The sequence below is a fragment of the Harmonia axyridis genome, chromosome 3, assembly GCF_914767665.1.
Source record: "Harmonia axyridis chromosome 3, icHarAxyr1.1, whole genome shotgun sequence".
Lineage (NCBI taxonomy): Eukaryota > Metazoa > Arthropoda > Insecta > Coleoptera > Coccinellidae > Harmonia > Harmonia axyridis.
The window spans coordinates 31144716-31166916 of record NC_059503.1 but is presented as its reverse complement, the minus strand read 5'-3'; the positions used below and the strand labels follow the sequence as shown (position 1 = coordinate 31166916).

At 34.4% G+C, this 22201-nt stretch overlaps 1 protein-coding gene across 1 annotated transcript; it reads right to left on the bottom strand.

Moving 5' to 3' along the window:
• Nucleotides 1-4549: 4549 nt before the first annotated feature.
• LOC123675183 (fatty acid synthase-like) lies at nt 4550-22183 on the bottom strand. Its single transcript, XM_045610486.1, has 35 exons — nt 22056-22183; nt 20723-20863; nt 19654-19827; nt 19388-19592; nt 18973-19176; nt 18785-18914; nt 18579-18729; nt 18372-18514; nt 15120-15261; nt 14845-15058; nt 14600-14791; nt 14220-14541; nt 13951-14134; nt 13596-13896; nt 13284-13513; nt 13018-13205; nt 12795-12964; nt 11296-11550; nt 11049-11223; nt 10762-10986; nt 10367-10706; nt 10033-10316; nt 9845-9975; nt 9540-9696; nt 9316-9481; nt 8961-9260; nt 8725-8905; nt 8511-8666; nt 8204-8455; nt 7890-8043; nt 5984-6191; nt 5787-5934; nt 5392-5707; nt 5065-5328; nt 4550-5010 (listed from the first exon to the last, which is right to left on the bottom strand). Exons 2-35 carry the CDS (start codon nt 20841-20843, stop codon nt 4633-4635), a joined length of 7161 nt encoding a protein of 2386 aa, XP_045466442.1. The 5' UTR covers nt 20844-20863; nt 22056-22183; the 3' UTR covers nt 4550-4632.
• Between the last annotated feature and the right edge of the window lie 18 nt (nt 22184-22201).

Genomic DNA, 22201 nt, shown 5'->3' with positions numbered 1-22201 from the left:
TGCACCTATTCTACCCTAGTTTGTCTTATCAGAGAGAACATTTCCGAATTCATCTCATGCTCTTATAATTCTATGCAACGATCCGTTCATCATCGTTGATAACGTTCCTTGATACTTGATAGTATATGAAAGGTCGAGAATAAAGAATTATCAAATTATAACACCGTAGAATGACAAAGTATCATTTTTGATGTAACAGAAAAAGTTACTCACGTCACAAATTTTCTGAAAGAATCGACATCTGGGTCCCATACATATCTACGCAAAAATATTATTTTCAACTCAAGGGTTTGAAAATTGTGCGCCTATGGTTTATGACTGTTTTGCAATTATCTCTGGCCAAGCGTTTTTATAGACTAGTTCAAGTGACTTTGGATATACTATACACTCATTGGCTGCATCTGTCACTTCTTAATTACTTTCCAATAATTCGCATATACCAGTGTGGTCCATAGGGGTATTATTGAAATGCATTTTTACGTAGTTTTAGTTCGTTGTGTGACTGATGCTTTTGATGATTTCGACTATGATGTTTGGTACAAATCTACGGTTTATGTAAAAAAAGATGAATATTTCGCAATCAAATCTATTCCTCCATTTACTTTCAAAGTCGGAATTGATATATGACGGGTTCTGAAGAAAATGATTTCGCATCCTAAATATCTTCATTCCACTGAAGGCAGAATTGATTAAAATGAGATTAACCAACAAAATTTTCAATACATTTTCTGATTTTTAGCAATGTTATTACTGGTTTGAGAAATCATGAAGAATAGGCATATGATGTTGAGGCTCTTATACGTCAAATTAGCAGCTACGTAGCCAGATCGAAAAATCAATCAAGTATTTCATAGAAAATAGGAATATTTCACCATTTCCTGCCATCAGTCGGGACAGTTTTAATAATATGTTACATATATCTTTGAATATTCATTCTGATTCTGAATACGAAAAAGTTATCGAGGAAGAACTAAGAAAATACTACAATTTCTAACTGAGTGAAGTAGTCTATGACTCGGTCTATGACTTCCGGAAAACATAGAAACTAATATTGGAATTTAGATAACTAAATTTTACATTTCATGAAATGTCATTAATTATTCGTAATTGAAAATTTTATTGGTTTATGGATTTTCAACCATCTCAACGAATAATTTATTACAATTCATGAAATTTCGACTTTTTAGTTTCTTTTTATGTTTTCTGGAAGTCATAGACTACTCCATTCAATGAGAAATTGCAGTTTTCCTTAGTTCAAGTTTTTCCTCGATAACCCTTTAAGTATAGGATTTGCTTGAGACCCCTCTCTTTTCATACCTACGTAAAATTAACTAAACGAATAAAAAATATAGGTTTTTTGCAAAAAACTTTTCATAAGATATCTATAGGAATCTCTTCAACTTATGAACCGTTGAGCTTATACTCAAGTATTGCCATATTGCTGAAATTGTCATCCACCAAGCTATCTGATAATGCAATAATATACGTAATTTGACGTTGACGGATGTCATTCAAGGATCTCAAGGTCATGCACCTATTCTACCCTAGTTTGTCTTATCAGAGAGAACATTTCCGAATTCATCTCATGCTCTTATAATTCTATGCAACGCGATCAGTTCATCTTCGTTGATAACGATAAGAATAATCAAATTATAACACCGTAGAATGACAAAGTATCATTTTTGATGAAACAGAAAAAGTTACTCACGTCACAAATTTTCTGAAAGAATCGACATCTGAGTCCCATACATATCTACGCAAAAATATTATTTTCAACTCAAGGGTTCGAAAATTGTGCGCCTATGGTTTATGACTGTTTTGCAATTATCTCTGGCCAAGCGTTTTTATAGACTAGTTCAAGTGACTTTGGATATACTATATCTATAAACTATGAATAATACACAATTATGTTCTTATAATCGCTGTATGGCGCAGCCAGAACTTTGTTTTTGGGGGGGGGGGGCTGAATATCGACATCTGGAGGTGGGGGTGGAGATATTGTAGGTATGTAAGCTATAGGTTGTCGATTGTATAAAAAATTTAATTGAATATAAAAATTCATTCCATAATTTGGAGATTGGACTGAAGGTTGAAGTAAATACTGAAGTTAATAAAAATAAATAATTTCATATATTCAGTTTTCTTACAGATGTTCCTAGGGTATATACCTAATACATTGTCAATATCGAATTCATCAATACTTAATCATAAAAAAAATTCGACAGATTAAGCCTAGTTAGTCCATCTCTCTGCTCTCGCGCGCATCCGTTACCTAATGGATTAGTGCACCTGGTTGCGCTAGCTCTATAGGAAACGGAAAAATGCCTCCCAGGGACCGTATTCTCGACAAGTGATCTTATGAACTTATACGTTCATTCAAAGATTAATCTTTGCGTTCATTCAGTGTTCAGAGCACTGAAAGAACGTATACGTTTTGAATACGTTGTCGAGAATACAGTCCCTGCGTGGCCGTCGATACTGGTAACGTACAAAACATTCTGCGTAATATAACTGCACATGCGTAATAATAACTGCACATCATATTTAGAAAGTACCGATATTGCATCAAGTTTTGAATGGGAAATTCTGAATAATTCCTTCCACATCTTGAATTCTCATTCAAGGGTTATTTCGTTGGATGTTTCTAAATCCAGTTCATATAATATTGTAAATTTTTTGAATCAGTCAAAGAGTTATTTCTCCGATCAATCAAATACGTAAATGATAATAACAGAGATTGATGTTTGGGAAATCTGTCACTCAAGCGACTCAATCGGAAATTTTGAAGTCAGATGTTTCTATTGGTTCGGAACCTCACAAGTATCAATTGTATCTATATTTTTTTTATGACCAAGCAATCTCAGCATCCATCGGCAACTTCGTCATCTTAAAAAAGTATTTTTGTAGGATGTGTTCAACCATCATAGTTGATACAAAGAAATAATAATATTATTTAATCAGGGCCGTCGCTTGCTAAACTTCCGCCCTAGGCAGAGACCCATTTTGCCGCCCTAACAGAAGCTTAATCTTCAAAATGCTAAAAATTGATATTGTATAATCGGGATCCAGTGGTGGATGTTGGTTTGGTGAATTTGTTTTCAAAGATTCGGTATGGAAGTTTGAAAAAATCCACACTTTTTCATAAAAAAAATTTTAGGAAGGAAAAAATGTATTTTAATTGTAATTACCTATTTGTTATGGATTCAAATTTTAATCCAAAAGATGATTTATGATGAGTGGTATGCAATAAACAATAAACGTGGTCATCTGAATTCTAATGAATAAATGATTGAAATATATGAATTGAAGTCAGGTTTCAGATCCCTCTATTGAGTTTTGACTACATATAACGCTAGAACATTTGGTTGTTTTTTTCTTTGAAGATTGGATTGAACAACCGGATGATGCGAATGAACAATTATTCTAAATTCGAATAGATGTTACAGATATTCATGATGCAAAGATGTTTGAGATTAGTGAAATTGATAAGAAAATCATAAGTGAAATTCGTCCAAATAAAAAAAAATATTTAATTCGTTCTTCCAGTAGTTCAAATTTCCCAGAAAAAGTACATAATGCCGCCCCTCTAGAATGGGCCCTGCAGTTTCAGGTTCCTAGCTAAGTTACGATTTTAGAAAAAGCTTGGAATTTTGTTTTTTTTTTGTTTAAGATTATCGAGTAAAGCAATCGGATGATGCTGAGGAACCATTACTAATTCAAATGCGCCCACGCCCAACACTAGATAATTTTATGTGAAAAATGAAGAATATTATAAAATAATGGAATGATGTATGAAATAATAAAACTTCTTATATTTATCAAAAAGAATCAGTTGGAAGTGATGAAATTGAATTGGTTTCTTATACTTTGCATTCCATTCTGAGGAATCAACATTCTGATTTGAGGATATTGAAAAGAAAATAATCCAGAACCCCAAGTGGCAAAAAATTCGGCAATGTAAAGCGAACGCCGACAAGCCTGAAGAGTGCATGTGTTTGTTTTAGGGTCAATAACTCGTAAACGGCACTATGGGGGGATCACGCCACATCTGGATATTTATGAGTATAATGTATAATGCGGCATCCTTGATGGTTTTTGATGTTAATTAAATTTGTCTGTATTCCTTCCTGTTGTTGCTGACTGAATTGAATCTCATTTGGTACTTTGAATTTCTACATAAATAATTTTTGTTGATCAAGCTTGAAATGCCACCCTTGAATTTTGCCGCCCCAAGCGACGGCCTTGTATTCAGTTCAAGTACTGAACTACTACCTAGTGACATTAAAATTCAAATTTTTATGGTTATCTTTGAGAAGAAACCCTCAAGAAATTCTTTACTTATTGAAGTTGCCTATGAAAGCAAGAAATTATGCTGAGTTATAATAAATAATAAACGAAAATTCATCAGAGACATTTATTGTTTTCATTGACAAACTTTCTCTGAATTGTTGGCATTTTTGGGGAGGGGTGGCTACAGCCCCATACCCTCTGCGCTAGTGTATTGTCATTTTATAATGACATTGGCAGGTATTAGACAATTAAACGTTTCGAAAAGAGTTGTTTATTAGAAATAACGTACATAATTATAATCAACTGCCCAAAAATAAGCAAAAAGATTAAATAACTGCTTCTTCAACTGATTCTGACTGAATTGTCAGATGGGACTTTTAAACTCAAAATATTGTTTATTGTGTCTGCAACATCAGTGTTTTCAATTAGGGTGAGGTGGTTTCCTTCGAAAACTTTCACTTCAGCCAGGTTAGCACAAAGTTCTGAGAGTTTGTAGTCTTCTGGAACATTTTGGACACTCAGGTTTGAGGGTTTGAAGAGTCTTACGCTAGACAGAATCTTTGGATATTTTGGATAGTAATTCCTAAGTTCCTTCAAACGAGTGTAAAAGGCAGTAGCTGCTTTTCTTTGATATTCTGGAGAGTGTTTTGCATCTTTCGATGTAAGTTTTTGTGCAAGATCAAGACGTTCTTCGAAAGAATTACATTTGTAGATTTTCTCCTATTGATAAAATGTAATCAGTAATTTTTCATTGAAAATGTTTGGTATTCTTACCCTATTCTCTAAAATGATTTCAACTGGTACATATAACGCCATCAAATGACACAGAATAACTGTTTCGAACTCCGCCTCTGAACCCGTCTTCATCTCTTGTTCACACATTTCATGGAGCATATTGGGTGCACCATCTAAGCATATCAGGGTGCCTCTACGACCTCTTTTTTCCATTATAGCTAACGACTCTAGAGCTATGATGGTTCCCCAAGAGTAGGCAATCAAATTGAGTGGTTCATTTGGTTCAAGTATCTTGTCTATTTGCTGAAAAATTCAAAAGGAATGAATTGTTGATTAGAAAAAAAAACCAATCAGTCCGAATATTACCATAACAGCCTCTGATGCTAAAATAGAATATGAATCAGTTGGGTTTTTGTAACAGAATTGGATACCAATAACTTTAGCTTTCAAATTTGCAGCAAGCGGTTTCAGAGTTGTAGCAAATCCCTCTATTCCGGGGAAGCAGAAGATATACGGTGCTTGTGTTGTTTTTTCAACCAAACTTTGTAAATGAATAATAGGAGTTTGAGAGTTTTCTTCATCACCTATATTTCGCCATATTAGTTCAATTCCTGTAGGGAGTCTTTGGTGGACAATACCTGCTTCACGGTCTGATTCTTTCGATTGTTGAATTTCTTCCAATCTGTTAATCAAAACAAATGATAATATTACCATTTTATTTTGTCTGAAACATCATCAATAGAGAATTTCGTATTATTTACCTAGCGAATGTCATCGTTCGAATATCTTGAGCCGTTAGAAAAACTTCGAACTCTCTTTCTAAGCTTTGTTTTATTTCAATCGCTGTCATAGAATCCATACCCAGTTCTGCCAAATTCGTATGTGGTGATACACTCTGCTTCTTAATTCCTACAAAATGTTATTGCAGTCAATGAATTTTCTATAAGTTTTAAAATACCTAAAATATTCGCAACTGCATCTACAATATTGTCTGCTGATCCACTACCACTTCTCTTCTCAGCTACAACGATACTAGAGACTACCGCAGCTTCTTTTTGTCTCAAGAATGTGTCCATTACTTGGAGACAATTAGTTATTCTCTGTTGTAGAGTACCACCAATTTCAATTTCGGTCTGGTCCTCCATCATTTCTGCGACTAAACCAACCTGTGGAAGCAAACACATTTTACATGAATATTAATTGTTTTCCTTATCCCGTAAATTGAGAAACTCAAATCTTTCAATAGTTGACTTAAATCATAATATAAGAAGATTGAATCTGGAGAGGTTCATTTCAAATCATTAATTCTGGGAAAAAAAGAGATATAATTTCAGAAATATAACTTTTTTCTGTTTTGTAATTAAACTTTTTACTAAGATCATAGCAAATAAAAAAAGGAATAAGGTACCAACATCCGAAGAAAAACAAGGATTAACGGTGGACGCAATATTCATAGTTCGTCAGCTGGTAGAAAAGTCGATAGAGTTCATGTTTGTCCGTTTTGTTGACTTCACCAAAGCATTTGATAGGATACAACTTAATTATACGTCGTAATTAGGTGGCTTGAAAAAACAATATAGACTATAAGTACCAAAGAATCATCAAAGAACTTTATAGCAGAACCAGAACAAGAATTAAAAATGAGAAAAGACTCTCTGAAGAGGTTCGAATCAATGCTGGTATTCGAAAGGGAGACAGTCTTAGCCCAATCCTATTCAACTTCATAACCAAATTATCGAGGATATCGAATACACTGGATACAGAATGGGTCACCGCTCCCTAAAGGTATTATTTTACGCATACTTACGTCTACTATACATATAAGATGAAAACTTATGCAGAAAAATTCAATATGAGCATCTCAATCAATTAGACACAATTAATGGTCATCTCTAAAAATCCTATAAGATGCAAATTGACATTCGATAGCGGAATAATACAGCAGGTATCAATATTCAATTGCCTGGAAGTGAATATATCGAGTGGAAGAAAACTGACAGAGGAGACACGAACACAAACGATGAGTGCATCTCGAGTCAGCAGCTATTTGAGAGATATAGTGTGGAGGAACAAAGCGATGAGATCACAGAGCAAGACCAGAATCTTCAAAAAGGGTGTGAGATCTATTCTCACATATGCATCAGAAACCAGAGACGAGACATAACAAACAGAGTTATGAGAACCACAGAGATGAAAATATTGCGAATCTTCAAGGGAGTCACACTCAGGGGCCGAATAAGGAGTAATGACATAAGAAGAGAATTGGGCGTACAGGATGTGGTGAGATGGGTAAGGACACGAAAAAAATTATGGATAGATTACGTAAAAGAATGCCAGAAGACAGATGTTCGGAGTAGGCTAAAACTGAGAGACCAAACACACACAGACCACCAAAAAGGTGGTACGAGAGCAGGAGTTCGGTATCTCAGAAGGATCCCAGACGAGGGCCAAATGTAGAGGATTCTGGTCCTATTGAAAGAAGAAGAAGAAGATATTTATAAGTGCACTGTTTTTATGTAGCATCAAATGACAATACAAGTGTTCCAAAATCGAACTATAAAAATATTGTTCAACTATAGCATGTTAACTCAAAAATGTTGAGCCAAACTGTAGTTACAGGCACTTCAATGTGATGATATTTTTTCTTCAACTTCATATGAAACATTTCGAGTAAAATTCATTTTTCTACTCGACGGTAGCTATTACGCCCCCTTGCGGTAGAGGTATGAACTTCAAAACAATTTCCAGTGTGTTCCCTTGTTCACTTTAGTGGTGAAATTTTTTACCGCAAGTCTCTACGATGAGTGGATCCTGAGATATAGCCGCTTACCTCGCTTATTTGCCCACCCTGTACATCAACTTACATCTCCAATTGCTCCCCATTGAATAGCGAGAGCTGGATAACCATTCAGTCTTCTCCTTTCACAAATCCTTTCCATGATAGAGTTGGCCATTCCATAGTTAGTTTGACCTGCGTTTCCTCTTCCACAAGATACAGATGAGAAGATGACAAAATCTCTGCAGAAAAATATTGAATTTATATATTTTTAAAATATCTGTGAAAAATGCCTACAAAAAATCATAACAAAAGAGTTAAAACTATAATCTTGTGAAAAAATAATCGGATCATTCGATATTAGTCCTGTCTATGCAGAATATTCATTAAAGCTCTTTTTACCTTAAATTCCGACATCTGTCTCTCGTTATTGCATCGAGATATTGGGTTGCTATAGCTTTTGGTCCCAAAGAGATCCTAAAGGTTTCCAGACTCTGGTTTTCTATCAAAGAGTCTTTAAGCACAACAGCCAAATTGAAAATACTCTCAACTGGTCCCAGTTCTTCAGCTTCCGAGATCAGCTGATCGCAACCTTCTCTGTTGGTGACATCAGCAGTTGATAATTTTATCACAGCACCATAAGACTTCCAAATTCTGTATAATGAGTTGAAATTTGAGGGTTGATCTTAATGAAATATTTCAAACTTACCTAATCCTGTAGGATTGATACCCAGTCTTTATGCCATTTCTGGAAGTTAAAACTAATTTTCTAGCTCCTCTCATTATAAGCCAATCTGCTAACTCCAAACCAAATCCTCCAAGACCGCCTATTATAATGTGAGATTTTTCGTTGCAACAAGAAAACCTGCGAGAAGAATCAAAGAATTCCTATGATAATCTCAATATTGAAATAAATTGTTCACCTTGGATAAGCCTGACTGAGAACGACAGGTGGTATCGCATTCTTTTCAGGTTCTTCTTTTCGTATTGAAATAATAACTTTTCCCATATGCCTTCCAGAAGCCATGAAACGAAATGCTTTTTCTATTTCATCCATTTTGAAGATGTTTGTTGTTAATGGTTTTATAGATCCATTTTTGATTCCTAGCAAAACAAAATCGAATTTATACTGAAGACTTTGAACTTAGGAATGACTTACCATCTTCCATAATTCGACCAACTTTTGTCTTTACCGACGGATGTGCAACAAATAATTGATCCAACATGATTCCATGGAACGAACAACCCTTGGAGAGCATCAACATCGACAAACTATTATTATTTGCAAGATCAAATTTACCAATTTCCAGGAATCTGCCACCTTTCGCTAGACATCTTACGGACGCTTGGAGCTTCTCTTCAGCCAAAGAGTTCAATACCAAATCGACGCCACGACCTCCTGTTCCTTGCTTGACCATTCGTTCAAAAGTCAAGTCTCTGGAGCTACCGATATGACGATCTGATGAATGAGCAAATGAATACAAATCTCTATGATAATAATGGATTTAAGATACCTGTGAGTTGAGGAAATAATTTTTTCAAGAAATCTCTCTTCTCCTGTGTTCCAACTGTAGTATATACTTTACAGTCATATGATAAAGCTATGCGTATAGCAGCTTGTCCAACACCTCCTGTACCTGAATGGATAAGAATAGAATCCCCTCTCTTGATTTTACCACGCTGCAAAATTGTAATCTTAGTATTTGAAAAGTATTATTTCTTTGAATAGTTCAATCACCAAAACAAGAGCATAAATAACTGTTCCATAAACTACAGGAACTGTAGCGGCTTGTTCCATAGACCAACTTTCTGGAATATTCCAGAGAAGATAGTTATCAGCTGCAATAAGTGTTGACATAGCTCCATGCGTAACCATTCCCATAACTCTCCGACCACTAAAAATGTTTCAATAATTAGAAAAAAATATTTTTCCGATACTGGACATTCTTCAATAATTCTTCATAATTTTTCAATATTCATTCGAAACAGTATCAAGTAAGAAGTTTCAATTCTAAAGTGTTTTCCAACCGAAAAGAAACTGACCTGGTAGTCCTTCCTGAAAATTCGAAACCTTGAACACATTCTTGTTCAATCCTATCCATGGTAATAACATCGGCATTGATACGACCCGAGGCTGTCATAACATCTCTGAAGTTTAATGAAGCAAAGTACACCTAAAAAATTCGAGTAGATTTTGTCCACTCAGTAGAAATCTCATTATTTTCACTAACCTGTACTAGTTTCTTCTCTGGAGGTAGAATAGTTTTCGAGTTAAGATTACCTTCAATCCATTTCAAACTAGACAAATCGCCTCTTCTCAAAGGATTCACAAAGCAATGTTCAGTTTCTAATGTTTCGATTTGATGCAAAAGCAAGTGTCTGTAAGTTCCCCATTGTCCATTCTTATAGATATTGACAGACATATTTCTCGCCATCTGCTTGGAGTAAAAAGTATGTTTTGGATCGAAGGGTGGGGCATTAGCGTCAAATATAAGGAAACATCTCACGTTCATTCCTGAAATATCATATACATACAGAAACAGTCTTTTTAAACCTTACATTTACCTCCAGGCTCTCTTCGAATGCAATTGAAGAGACCAAGAATGCCACTCAAATCTTCGTTTTGTGCATATAGAATAACTTCACTGTCACTCTTCATAGAACTCTGCAGTATTGTTAACCAACTAAATTCCTCATCCCGTTGAGAAACGTTTATAGATTTGTGTTCTCGTGGTTTTATTGATTTTCTGAAGTAGACAAACTTTTCCGAGCCAACATCATGAACTGTGAGCACATCAAAAAGTGCAAGGTCTTCTTTTGGTAACTTAGAAATATCAAAATCTGATTCCTCTCGTGATAAAATGAACCCTTTATCTTTCAAAGCTCCAAAAGCTTGTTGAAGTACCTAAAAAATTCAATACTGAAATCTTGATATTTCCGATATTTATCATAAGTCATACCAATGGTCTCCGAAGAATTTTTGTGGCTACAATTAAATGACAGTCGGTTTCTGAAACTAATTGTTTTTCTTCTACTGTAATGTTTTGCAGATCAAATTTTTTTTTACTCAATATAACAATATTTGGTCGAATAAGTGGTTGGTCACTGAAAGCCTGATGAATAGTAGGTCCTAAAGGTTCGCTATCTTCTGTTGTTACTTCATCTATCACTTCAACTATTTTGATCTATCATTAAAAAATTATTCAATTCAATGCTTAACAATGTTGGTTAGGACCAGTTAACTTACGTTGATGGCATAAAGATTTTCTAAACTTATTTGCATATTGACTCGCAAGGATTGTTCGATTGAAAGCTTCATCTCATTGGGCACAAACTCATATTTTTCCAGTACAGGCTGACCAAATTGTTTCCTCCTAGGTATCGAACTTGCCATAACTCCTATTATTTCAACACCTCCACACCTTGAAAGTACAATGGCTGTTGAGAAACATTGTTCTTCACAGATATAATTTTAATAATTCCGGCAACATTACCTTATAATATCTGCATCTTTATAGACATAAACCGGAAGAACAGGATCTTCACCGAAAGATTCCACATATCGAAGATGTTTTTTGGCATCGATTGTCATCTTCCTTATGCTAGTAGGAACATATAATAGTCTCGTATCCAATTGGAGAATTTTTATTTGGAGCATGTTGTCCATGAAAGATACCCAATTGCCGTCCCACTTCACCCAAGCAATTGTAGCTTCATGGTTACACTCCTGCAGACCTTTGAAGGCACCTCTGATAATAAAAATATTCATTTGAATCTCCGAAGAAAATTATAATACACCCCTATACAGGATGATTCCGGAGGAGACCGTCAGATTTTAGGAGAAGTTTACACTAGTCAAGGCAGTTTTGAATAAATGTTTGGTTCATGGTTGAAGGCCTTTATTGACAGTCTACAGGGTGATTTGTCCGATTTGACCGATTTTTCTTTTATTCATAACTTTGGTATGGCTCGATCAATATTGATAAAATTTTCAGTATAGAACAATATGATTGTCTACTTTCGATAATTCCAACACTTCTTAAAAAATACAGGGTGGGAATTATGATAAGTTCATTCCGTTTTCAAGAATTCGCTCTCTGCTTCAGATTCTACCATAAGTTTACATTACTGAAGCGTCTTTATTTTATTTGGCACACGTCTAGTTTTCCTAGAAAAATTTTTTAAAGATGAACAATATCGTTCTTTCGCTCCAAGGCAGTGAGAATATTCTGAACTAGATAGTAAAGCTGTATCGTCCAATGATACAAAGTTTTGCAAAATTAGAGAAGCATTGACGATAAGTCAAGAGTAAAAAACTCCTGGTTTCACGTCATTGCTTTCCTAATTTTTTTTTTTTATATTCCACTTCGCTTGTTCTTCTATTAACACAACATTTTGCACAAAAATTGGAATTGTAATTCTATAAATAGGGTGATTCAAGAAGAACGTTGCTTAGAATATTTAAAAGAAAGATTCGAGGTAAACAATTGAAATTTATGAAAAAGCTTTGTTGGAAGGGATGAGTTCTAGGAAAAAAGTTGAATTGAATTCTACGTGAATCATATATTTCTCTCAGAAAATTTGTTTGAAAACTCTTCAAATTTTTCCGAATAGAGCTTCATTCCAATGTTAATAAATTTTAGCATTATGCATGAATATTTCTATTTTTCTATCTTCTATCAGAAGACAAATCCATGCTTCTCCTCCATTAACTAAAAATTCAATTGAACATATAGGGCGTTTCGATTGTCAAATTCAGCCATGACAAAAACCTCAAAACTATTTTTTTCTCAAATTAGAACCCAATTTTTTATTGGTCAAGTGGAATGTACCTCAAAAAAATAGTGTGAAAGTGTAATACACAGGAAAATTATTGAATTATTGACAAAATCATCTCTGAATCTATTGATTCATTCCGAATCAATATCAAACCAGTAAATATGAATTTTTCAATGAATATGCAAATGAATTATAAATCGAAGCAGCTACTTACTTGTAGTTATAACCTCTAAGACGTAACTCTTTGTAAATATCTCTAGTTTTCAAAGATAATTCATTCATTCCAATAGTTTCAGAAGGCTGTGGAAGACATACTTGCTCCAATTTTTCATCTGGTATTGAATACACTCTTCCGCTCACTACATCCACACCACTTTCTATGACCTAAAAAAGCTTAGAAACATTAAAACGAAAACATTTCAGGGGATAAAATTCACCTCAAAATTGCCACTGCTTCTTTGGATCATGACATTGTATTCAGTAATTTCTTTGCTGACCGTAGTGGCTCTGTTGAAACGGCAGTTTTCGAATACGACAATCAATTCTTGTTCCAACATATTTAGCATTAGAGCAAGTGTGCCCCAAACAGCCTGCAAATATCCGGTAGCCGGAAGTAGGTTACGTCCTATTATGAAATACAATGAATTAAAGTGAATTCCAATGATAATACAAATAATAATAAATAAATATAAAAACTAAATACCATCAATTACATGTCCTGCTAAGTACATGTAATCATCTTGCTTCAGAGTCACACCAAGCGCTCTTTCACCACTCTTCAGTGAATCACTTTCTCTGTAGAACATGACATACCAGTCTTTGGAGTGATCCCACTTAATTTTTGGAGAAATCATTGGTGTTCCCCTGCTTACTGGATATTGAATTCTTGGATACATCTTTTGGATTTGAGGATTGAAGCCACATTCGTATAAACTAAGAATATGAATGTTTGAGTGATTTCTCAGGTCCCGTATTAACAGATAAAAACGTAAACTGTTTAATCAGGTTTTCTCACCTTCCGAGAACTTCTAAGAGAGTATTCACACTATCTCCAGGCTTGACATCAAATTTAACAATATTTACAGAGAAGTCAATTGTGTTCTTCAATAATTCAGCAAATGCACCATTGCCCAATTCAAGAATGACGTGTTTTTCTTCAAATTGGGTAGAAAGATCTTGAAAACATATTTGGGAATGTAAAGCTCTGACAAAATATTCATGAGATGCCACTTTCTCTGTTGAGGCTGATAGCCATTTACTACTTCTCTGTTTTGGTTTCGGAATTATCTCTTTAACTCGTGGTAGCACAGTTGATTCTAAAAAAAGTGAGCTGATGAATAAAGAAACCAAAATAAACACATTTTGCTAACCAATTTTTGAAATACTTCTCGTGAGCCAAGTAACATGTCCAGAACTAACGGGTATCACAACGACTCCTATATTTCTAAGGGACTCTACAAACTTTCTAGTAATATTATGCCCTCCGGAGATTGTCACACTCCTTTCATTATTTTTCCATATGATCTCGATACTAGGTGGAAGCAGTTTTCTTACCTTCAAATAAAAATCATTTTAAGGAAATCTGAATGAAGTGAAAAAGTAGAAACGATTAATATTCTAATGATAATTTCAGCTTAACCTGTGCTTCTCCAAGTTTAACAAGGTAAATTGAAGACGGTTCATTTATAGTCTTCACGTGATTTGCAATTTCGAATGCTGTCAATATAGTCTGTTCGAGAGACAAACTTCCATCACAGTAGGCACATCCAAGTTCCCCAATAGCATATCCAATGATGATATCTGGAACCACTTCTAAATCTTTTAGAATTTCCACAATTCCAATATGCACAGTTACATTTCCCAGAATATTCTTTACTACAGAATCTATTTCAGTTGCTTTATCCTCTATAATTTCAGTGATATTAATTCCAGTATTATTGTTGTTCAGAACATCACGAATTCTGAAATGAAAGAAGGGAACAGGTGAACGCTTGATAGTTGTAGAAATATGTTATCAACCTTTCAATCGTAGCAGCGAAAACAGGTATGCAAAACAAGGACTGAGCGAGAGATTGCCATGAATCGTCAAAACTTCCGAAAGCAAGTACTAAAGGTGGCTTTGTACCTTCGAAATTTCTGACTGAAGTTTTGATTTCTCCTTCTTTCGAAGCTATAGTGTAGCCACGATACATATGGCCTTCAACATTCCGTCTGAAAATTAAGGAATAGTTCAAAACTTACATGAAGGTTTATTGTTAACTCACTTGAAAATTTCTTGAAGTAGTTGGACATGTTCAGCGTCAAGACTTCTTGAATTTACATCTTCAGTGAGTGAAGTTATAGCTTCCGGTGTTCTACCGCTGACACAAACAAGACGTGGAATATTATCTTCAGGCTGGCCTCCATTGATTTTGAATTTTTTATTCCACTTGAGGAGAACGTGACCGTTAGCTCCTCCAAAACCAAAACTGTTGACACCTGGAGTTCCAGAAAATTTTAGTTGCTTGAAAAGTATCCCGAATGTTGGGTTCGATCTTACCTATAAGCCCTCTATCATCCTGGAACGGCATTTTTTCAGAAACCACCTTAATTCGTCCTTCTTCCAATGCAGTAACGCCCTCTCTCGGCTTGGAGTAGTAGATATTCGGAGGGATGTATCCTTCTTCGAAGCCTATGATACACTGAAATGTCAATACATAATTTCTTATCTCGATTGAAGTAAGGCTCTATCTATGAAATATGAAGTTTGGCGAGCCAACTCCTTACCTTAAGTTCAGGTACATTTTACCTTCGGTTTAGGAATACAATGCCCAAAAGCATCTCAAACCGAGAATGAAGCAATGCTCGGATCAATGTAACTGATATTCAATTCTATTGCTCAAAAATTATTACTTCCACGGTGAGCAATATAATAATTAAATCAGCAAAACGTTTTTGAACAAATTTTCAAGAATTGACTTCAATACTTAGCTCGCTTTGGGTTCCATGTTATCGATTATTCCTGTTTCTGAGTTTCCATCCAGATATTCATTCACAATTTCTGCCTTATCAGTGTATTGACATGGGTTTTTTGCACAAATCTGCTATCTCCCCATAAAGGACCAGGCACCGGAATGTAACGGTTAATTTCAAATGTAAGTATTGCTTTTTGTACACATTTATACCCGTAATAAAAAGAACTGATCAGAACAATCTGGTCAAAGCTGCTTAACAAAAAAAATCATCATTATTTGATGTTTTAGTGTTTTTTTAACATTTCTGAACATCCTATCTACATAGTATCATACATCATTTTGAAGGGAAAAAAATAACGAATTCAACGAAGTAATCATATAAGGGTGTTCCATTAAAAAAAATATAGGTTTGTGTTGAATCTTCAAAACCATACCCCGAAAAAAAAATTTGAGTACGCCACTGGATTCTACGCAGAATTCTGATTGAGACGTAGTTTTTTATCAGCATTATTTCTAATAACTTCGGAGATAAGGGAGGGGTCCGAAAAGTATCAATTTCCAAAATCACCCTGTATCTTTTGAACGGAAACAGTTATGCAAAATCTGATTAGGCCAACTTGAGTTTCACGAAAAAGTAGGTTAGGAACGTGAAAACCGCAAGGCTCTATCTTAAATAACAAGCAAGAAACCTGGCTGTCTCACCCAAAATGGGATGCACTGTACATGTTAAAGAGGAGCAAAAATGTTGGGAACCTACTCTCACATCGCAATTATTTTATGGTTTCTAGGATAGGCGAGGCATCAACTGAATACGAAGTACCCTAGTAAAGCTTTGCTGGAAATGTCCAAGATGCCGTCTCATGATATACACTGCAAGACCTCCAAGTTGTTGCCAATAATAAAGAAACAAAAAGAAGTAGTGTTACCCATATCAACATTGTAGCTCGATACTGGGACCGTATTCTCGACAAGTGATCTTTCAAAACGTATACGTTCATTCAGTGTTCGGAGCACTGAAAGAACGTATACGTTTCGAGATATCACTTGTCGAGAATACGGTCCCTGCCTGAATCGCGATTAAAAACAGACAAACTTCCTGGAATATGCGCCATTCAAGAATACTGATTTTGTTCTTATATTATTTTGCCTTCAATATTCCAATGAAAATAGCGAAATATTAAGCGAATGATAAAAATACAACATTCTATTAGCAAAACAACTGAGCGGATACGTTTTTCGCTTAGTCATGTAGGTAACTCATAACGATAAATAACCCTAAAAAAATAAAAAACCTTACCGTTTAATTAAGAATAGCCATTTCATCTACAAAATAGCCAGAAAAATATTTAGACCTCTTAGTCACCATTAATCAAGAAGTCCCTACCATTATATTTCACATGTTACCATGACGAAATACATACAGGGTGGCCACTTTTTCAATGGGATTGTATTGGTAACTTTTAAACCATAAGAGTTAGAAGGTCGGTCAAATGGAGAAAAAGTTGCATTCATAGGAGCATTGTCAAGCAGTTCGAACAAATCGAGATTATCAGGGCAGGTTATTGAGATATAGAAAAAGTAAATTCTGTCATTTTGATTTTTCTTTTTTTCCCACTTTATTTCAAATATAATCAAAAAATGTTTCAGGAATTTTTTATTCGACAGTAAATTATCCTCAATTTGACGTAACATATTAGAATCAAAGCAAGAAACAAGTAAAAATTATTTACATAATAATAATAATAATATTTATTCGGAAATACATATATATACAATTATAAAGGTATATTTCAGTTCATACTAATTAAACGGAACTATCATTTAATCAAAGAAAATCAAATGATTATCCGAAAGTAACTACCTAAATGAAAATTAATGATATCTCAAAAATAAAATTTATGATACTACGAATCCGAGATTCTTCGCGAGAAGATTGAGAATGTATTCAAGGTGATGAAATAAGCAAATGTCTAAGAAGTATGGGTTCCAGAACCTTAAAGTGCATTTTACAAAATGATGGGCACTTCGAACAATTACTTCATTAATTTTCATTTACTTCCGAATAATTATTTGATTTTCTTTGATTAAATGATTGTTCCGTTTAATTAGTATGAACTGAAATATGTAAATAATTTTTACTTGTTTCTTGCTTTGATTCTAATATATTCCATTCAGTTCAAGATGAGTTAGTTGATTTTCTTATCGAAATGTATTGCATGTTGTTAATTAAACTAAAAGTACCTAAATGTGATACAGATCCAACCCAAAGAAATTTGGATAAGGGTCAAGATCACCTGAAAATCAACTTTAAATGACATCGTATGATATATCGTTGAATTCAGCGTTAAAAGTTATTTCGAAAAGTGTCATAAAATATGCAGGTCCGTATTGAAAATAATGAGGTTGAGGGTGGCCCAGGGAGTACGAAACGTTGGATACGAAATCTGATTACGTCAAATTAAGGATAATTTACTGTCGAATAAAGAATTCCTGAAACATTTTTTGATAATATTTGAAATAAAGTGGGAAAAAAAGAAAAATCAAAATGGCAGAATTTACTTTTTCTATGATATCTCAATAACCGGCCCTGATAATCTCGATTTGTTTGAACTGCTTGACAATGCTCCTATGAATGCAACTTTTTCTCCATTTGACCGACCTTCTAACTCTTATGGTTTAAAAGTTACCAATACAATCCCATTGAAAAAGTGGCCACCCTGTATACGTTTCACTACGAATTATAGGCACTGTGTACATTAATCTAATTCGTTAACCTTTTTGAAAAAACTTTGGATCGAATCCCGGGACTGTATTTACTGTATGTTAATAATAATTACTTTTGTGATAGAACAGATGCCAGAAGCAGGTTCGGAATGTCCTATATTAGATTTGACAGATCCAATCAGAAGAGGATCTTTTCGTCCGGTACAGAAGATCTCATCGATAGCCGAACATTCTTCGGGATCACCCACTCTCGTACCTGAATCGAAAACATCATCATATCATTTCATTCTCCTTTTTATCTATGAAAATCAATTACTCACCTGTACCATGCGCCTCAAGAAAACTGAGAGATGTTGGATCGACACGACACTCTTCATAAAACTCCTGAAGAAGCCTCTTTTGTATATCCCCAGAAGGATAAGTAATACCTTGTGCCTTGTAACCGTCGCAATTAGTTTTTGCGTGAACAACCTGAAATCAAGCAAAAAATGATGAAGTTATAGGAATTCAGCAGAAACTAAATTACCGAAGCGTATATTCTCCTGGAGTCCTTAGCTTTCTGCAAGAATACGCAAGTAATAGCTTCCGATCTAGCATAACCGTTTGCAGAAGCATCGAAAGACTTGCAGCAACCATCTTTACTCAGTACACCCAATCTAGGAAAAATTCAGCATGGTTTAATTCTTCGTTGTATATTGAACATCAATAAATTACCTGGCGAATTGTAGCGATACGAATGGATGAAGGGTTAAGTTCGTTCCACCTACAATAGCCATATCACATTGTCCTGTTCTAATGGCTTTATATGCATTTTCAAGGGCATACATAGAGCTACTACAGGCTGTATCTGTTACACAGGAAACACCCTTCAATTTCAAGTAATAGCTCAGTCTATTCGGTATAATCGATCTCAAGCAACTAAAAATGAGAGGTATAGAAACTGAATGAGAAAAACTTCGAATGAAAAAAATCTTATATAAGGGATATTCACACCTAGATGACTTAGAATTATGTTTTCAAAATAGATCTCGTGTTGACCTCAAAGAGAATATTCAAGATATCTCCTTGAATTCATCAAAATGCGTTGCTGATGTGAAATTTAATTACTATAAAATTAAATTCAACTGACCCGGTGATGGCGTATTGCTGAGGATCCAAATTCAAGAAAAACCAATCTTTCTCGCTTTCGGCAAAGCACGTTCCGACAAAAACACCTGTATTGGTGCCTTCGAGCTCAGAAGGGTGGAAGCCAGCGTCGAAAATGGCTTCAATAGCTTTCTCAAGGAAAATTCTCGCCATTGGGTCCATAGAGTCAGCTTGCCTATGATGAATACCTTCAAAAAAAGCACAGTTCGTTATATTCCTGGAAATTCATCTGAAAATTGAAGTACTCACCGAAAAACCCAGCGTCAAACTTTTCAATGTCATAAATCTTTCCTATCCTCTGGGGAATTTCAGAATGAATTGGCTGCCATCTCCGGAAATCACCATCTACCATATCAATTTTGTTTATCAAGTTGTCCCTGAACTCATGGACATTTCTGGAGTTTGGAAAGACTCCGGAGACACCTTTAAATGACCAAAATAACAGCAATAATCATCACAGTTCATTCTGATCCTGTACAATTCAAACTAACTCAACTAAGTGCAATCACAAACATTCATTCAATTTTAGAAATATCAATAATAGTTCCAGTTTATTATGATGAAAAAATTTTGTCGAAACGACGTTAAAGGATAACAAAGATTACATGATTAAGAGTGAGTAAAATTATTTTAACCTCAGTACCACTCTACGAACCAAAATATTTCATATTTCAGCTTAATCAGCAGCTAACAGATCGAGGAGTGGGGAGTGGATGAATATTAATTGCTTATTAAGAAAGGCCATAAGCTACAGACTTTCAATTGGGCTATTCCTTAATCGATTTTCTAGATACCATAGAGAATCAGTAAATTTTGAATCGGCAAGTGTATGCACCTTGCATATATCTCCATGATATTTGAATGTCTGATGAATATATTGGCAGAGAATTGATGGCCTTATTCATTTTCAACTATTCCAGCATATGCAATTTATGGAGAATTGCATTTATGGAAAATTGCAATTTATGGAAAATTGCATTTGTTGTGATCCTTTTGATGTCTTCTGATGCTTCCGAATTCTTACTTGACTTGCTTTCAATTCAGTTTCAAGTTTTCTACCCATTTTTCTATATAATATGTGTTGCGTTGTAATAAATTCTTTAAAGTTTGGAATATTCTGATGAGTCAATATATCGTTTTATTCCAATAAACAATTAATTCAAATTCAATCAAGAATTCATAATTACTGCATAATTGAATTGAAACAGAAAACTAACCAAAATTAGTGCTACATTTAAAAGCATTTATATCATTAAAAAGAATTAAATTGTACTAGGAAAGCAAAGTACAAAAATTCAATGAAAATCTTCTCACAAACCTGTTATACACACTTCTTCTCCTGGTTCAGGGCTAGCTAAAATTCTACCATTCAATATAGATGGATCATCACATGATTCATCTTGTGACGACATATTATCTGCAACGCAATTGGGACTCATATTTTGAACGTGCCAGAAATCTGAAAATAAAATGAATATGCATTATTACAGAAATAAAAACATTGTACGGTCAGAGTCATCCACGAAGATACTTCGAAGTTGCTAGCCTCCTGACCCCACTTCTGGAAGATTCAATGAAGACTTTCAACAAAGATATTTTCGAATTAAACTCAGAAAAAAACTGTGAGTTATCTCTACAGTAACTATTTACAGCTATAAAATGAAATATGATTCTAAATAAAGTAAAACAAATAAAATACGGTTCTTTTCACCATTATTCCACAATCAAATTCGGCTAATAGATTTGGGAAAGTTTTCTCATATTTTTTTTTCATATAATCGAGAAGTTGACTTATATCATATGTAATTTAACTTATCGGTGAGAAAATTATTAGGATTCTCGGTGTTTACTTGATATTCGCATAAAACTATAAGAATCTAACCAGGTAATCAATTAATTTCGATAGCATAGCTTTTCAAGTATTATCATCTATTTTGCAGAAACGTTTTTCAGGTTTGGTAAATTTCTTTTATATAGCCGAATGACTTCAACACAACTCAGGATATACAGGGTAAGTCTTCGACTTGTACATATATTTTATCCGAAGATTCCTGAGGTCAAAAGAAACACATATTTTCTTCACTAATTTTTCCGATTCGATTTTTTTTTCTCACTTAGTATACCAGACACTATGTTGACCAAGCTTTGATAGAATTTTATGTTCGGAAAAGATTCATCACATCAATAAAAACCTATATTCCGAAAATCATTACCATCGATTGCATTCTATTTGCGAGATATTACTAAAAATTACCGTATATCCAACGCAAGCATGGAAAAATATAATTGAAGAATAGAAATTGAATTCGCATTTGATTGAGTTGGGAAAGAAAGGATGGTGAACCTCTGTGAAAAATTGTATATTTCCCCATTATCAGATTATACCGGGTGTAACAGGATCATGGTACACCGGGTATACTCATGTATAACAACACTCTGTAACGTTCATCAACAGTTTCTTTTTCTCCTAGCGATTTCTTAGAGGAAAAAGAATTTTTCAGCATTGCACACACCATTATGAATTTCCTGTTATCTCTGATAATCATCAATTGCTTTCACGGAATTCTGTTCATCAGAAATTCTATGACACATTCACTGATGATCTTCCATTATCACTACTTATTCTGGAGAAATTAATTTCTATAACTCACCCTATTCTTGAAAATCCGAATAATCTACCAAAATTACTTCAAAAAAATTCTGGTTATGTGACTGACCCTAAAAAAAACTCAATCACTGCTATTAGACTGCGCCGAAAAAAAAGAATATACCTAACTGAATTTAAGTTTGGTAAGTC

Coding starts and splice junctions, on each gene's coding strand:
- LOC123675183 (XM_045610486.1), bottom strand. CDS start 20,843: ATGAGTCCCAATTGCGTTGCAGATAATATGTCGTCACAAGATGAATCA. Junction 5,329..5,391: donor TAGCATCAGAGGCTGTTATG/GTAATATTCGGA, acceptor TGAATTTTTCAG/CAAATAGACAAGATACTTGA. Junction 5,011..5,064: donor AAATCATTTTAGAGAATAGG/GTAAGAATACCA, acceptor TTTTATCAATAG/GAGAAAATCTACAAATGTAA.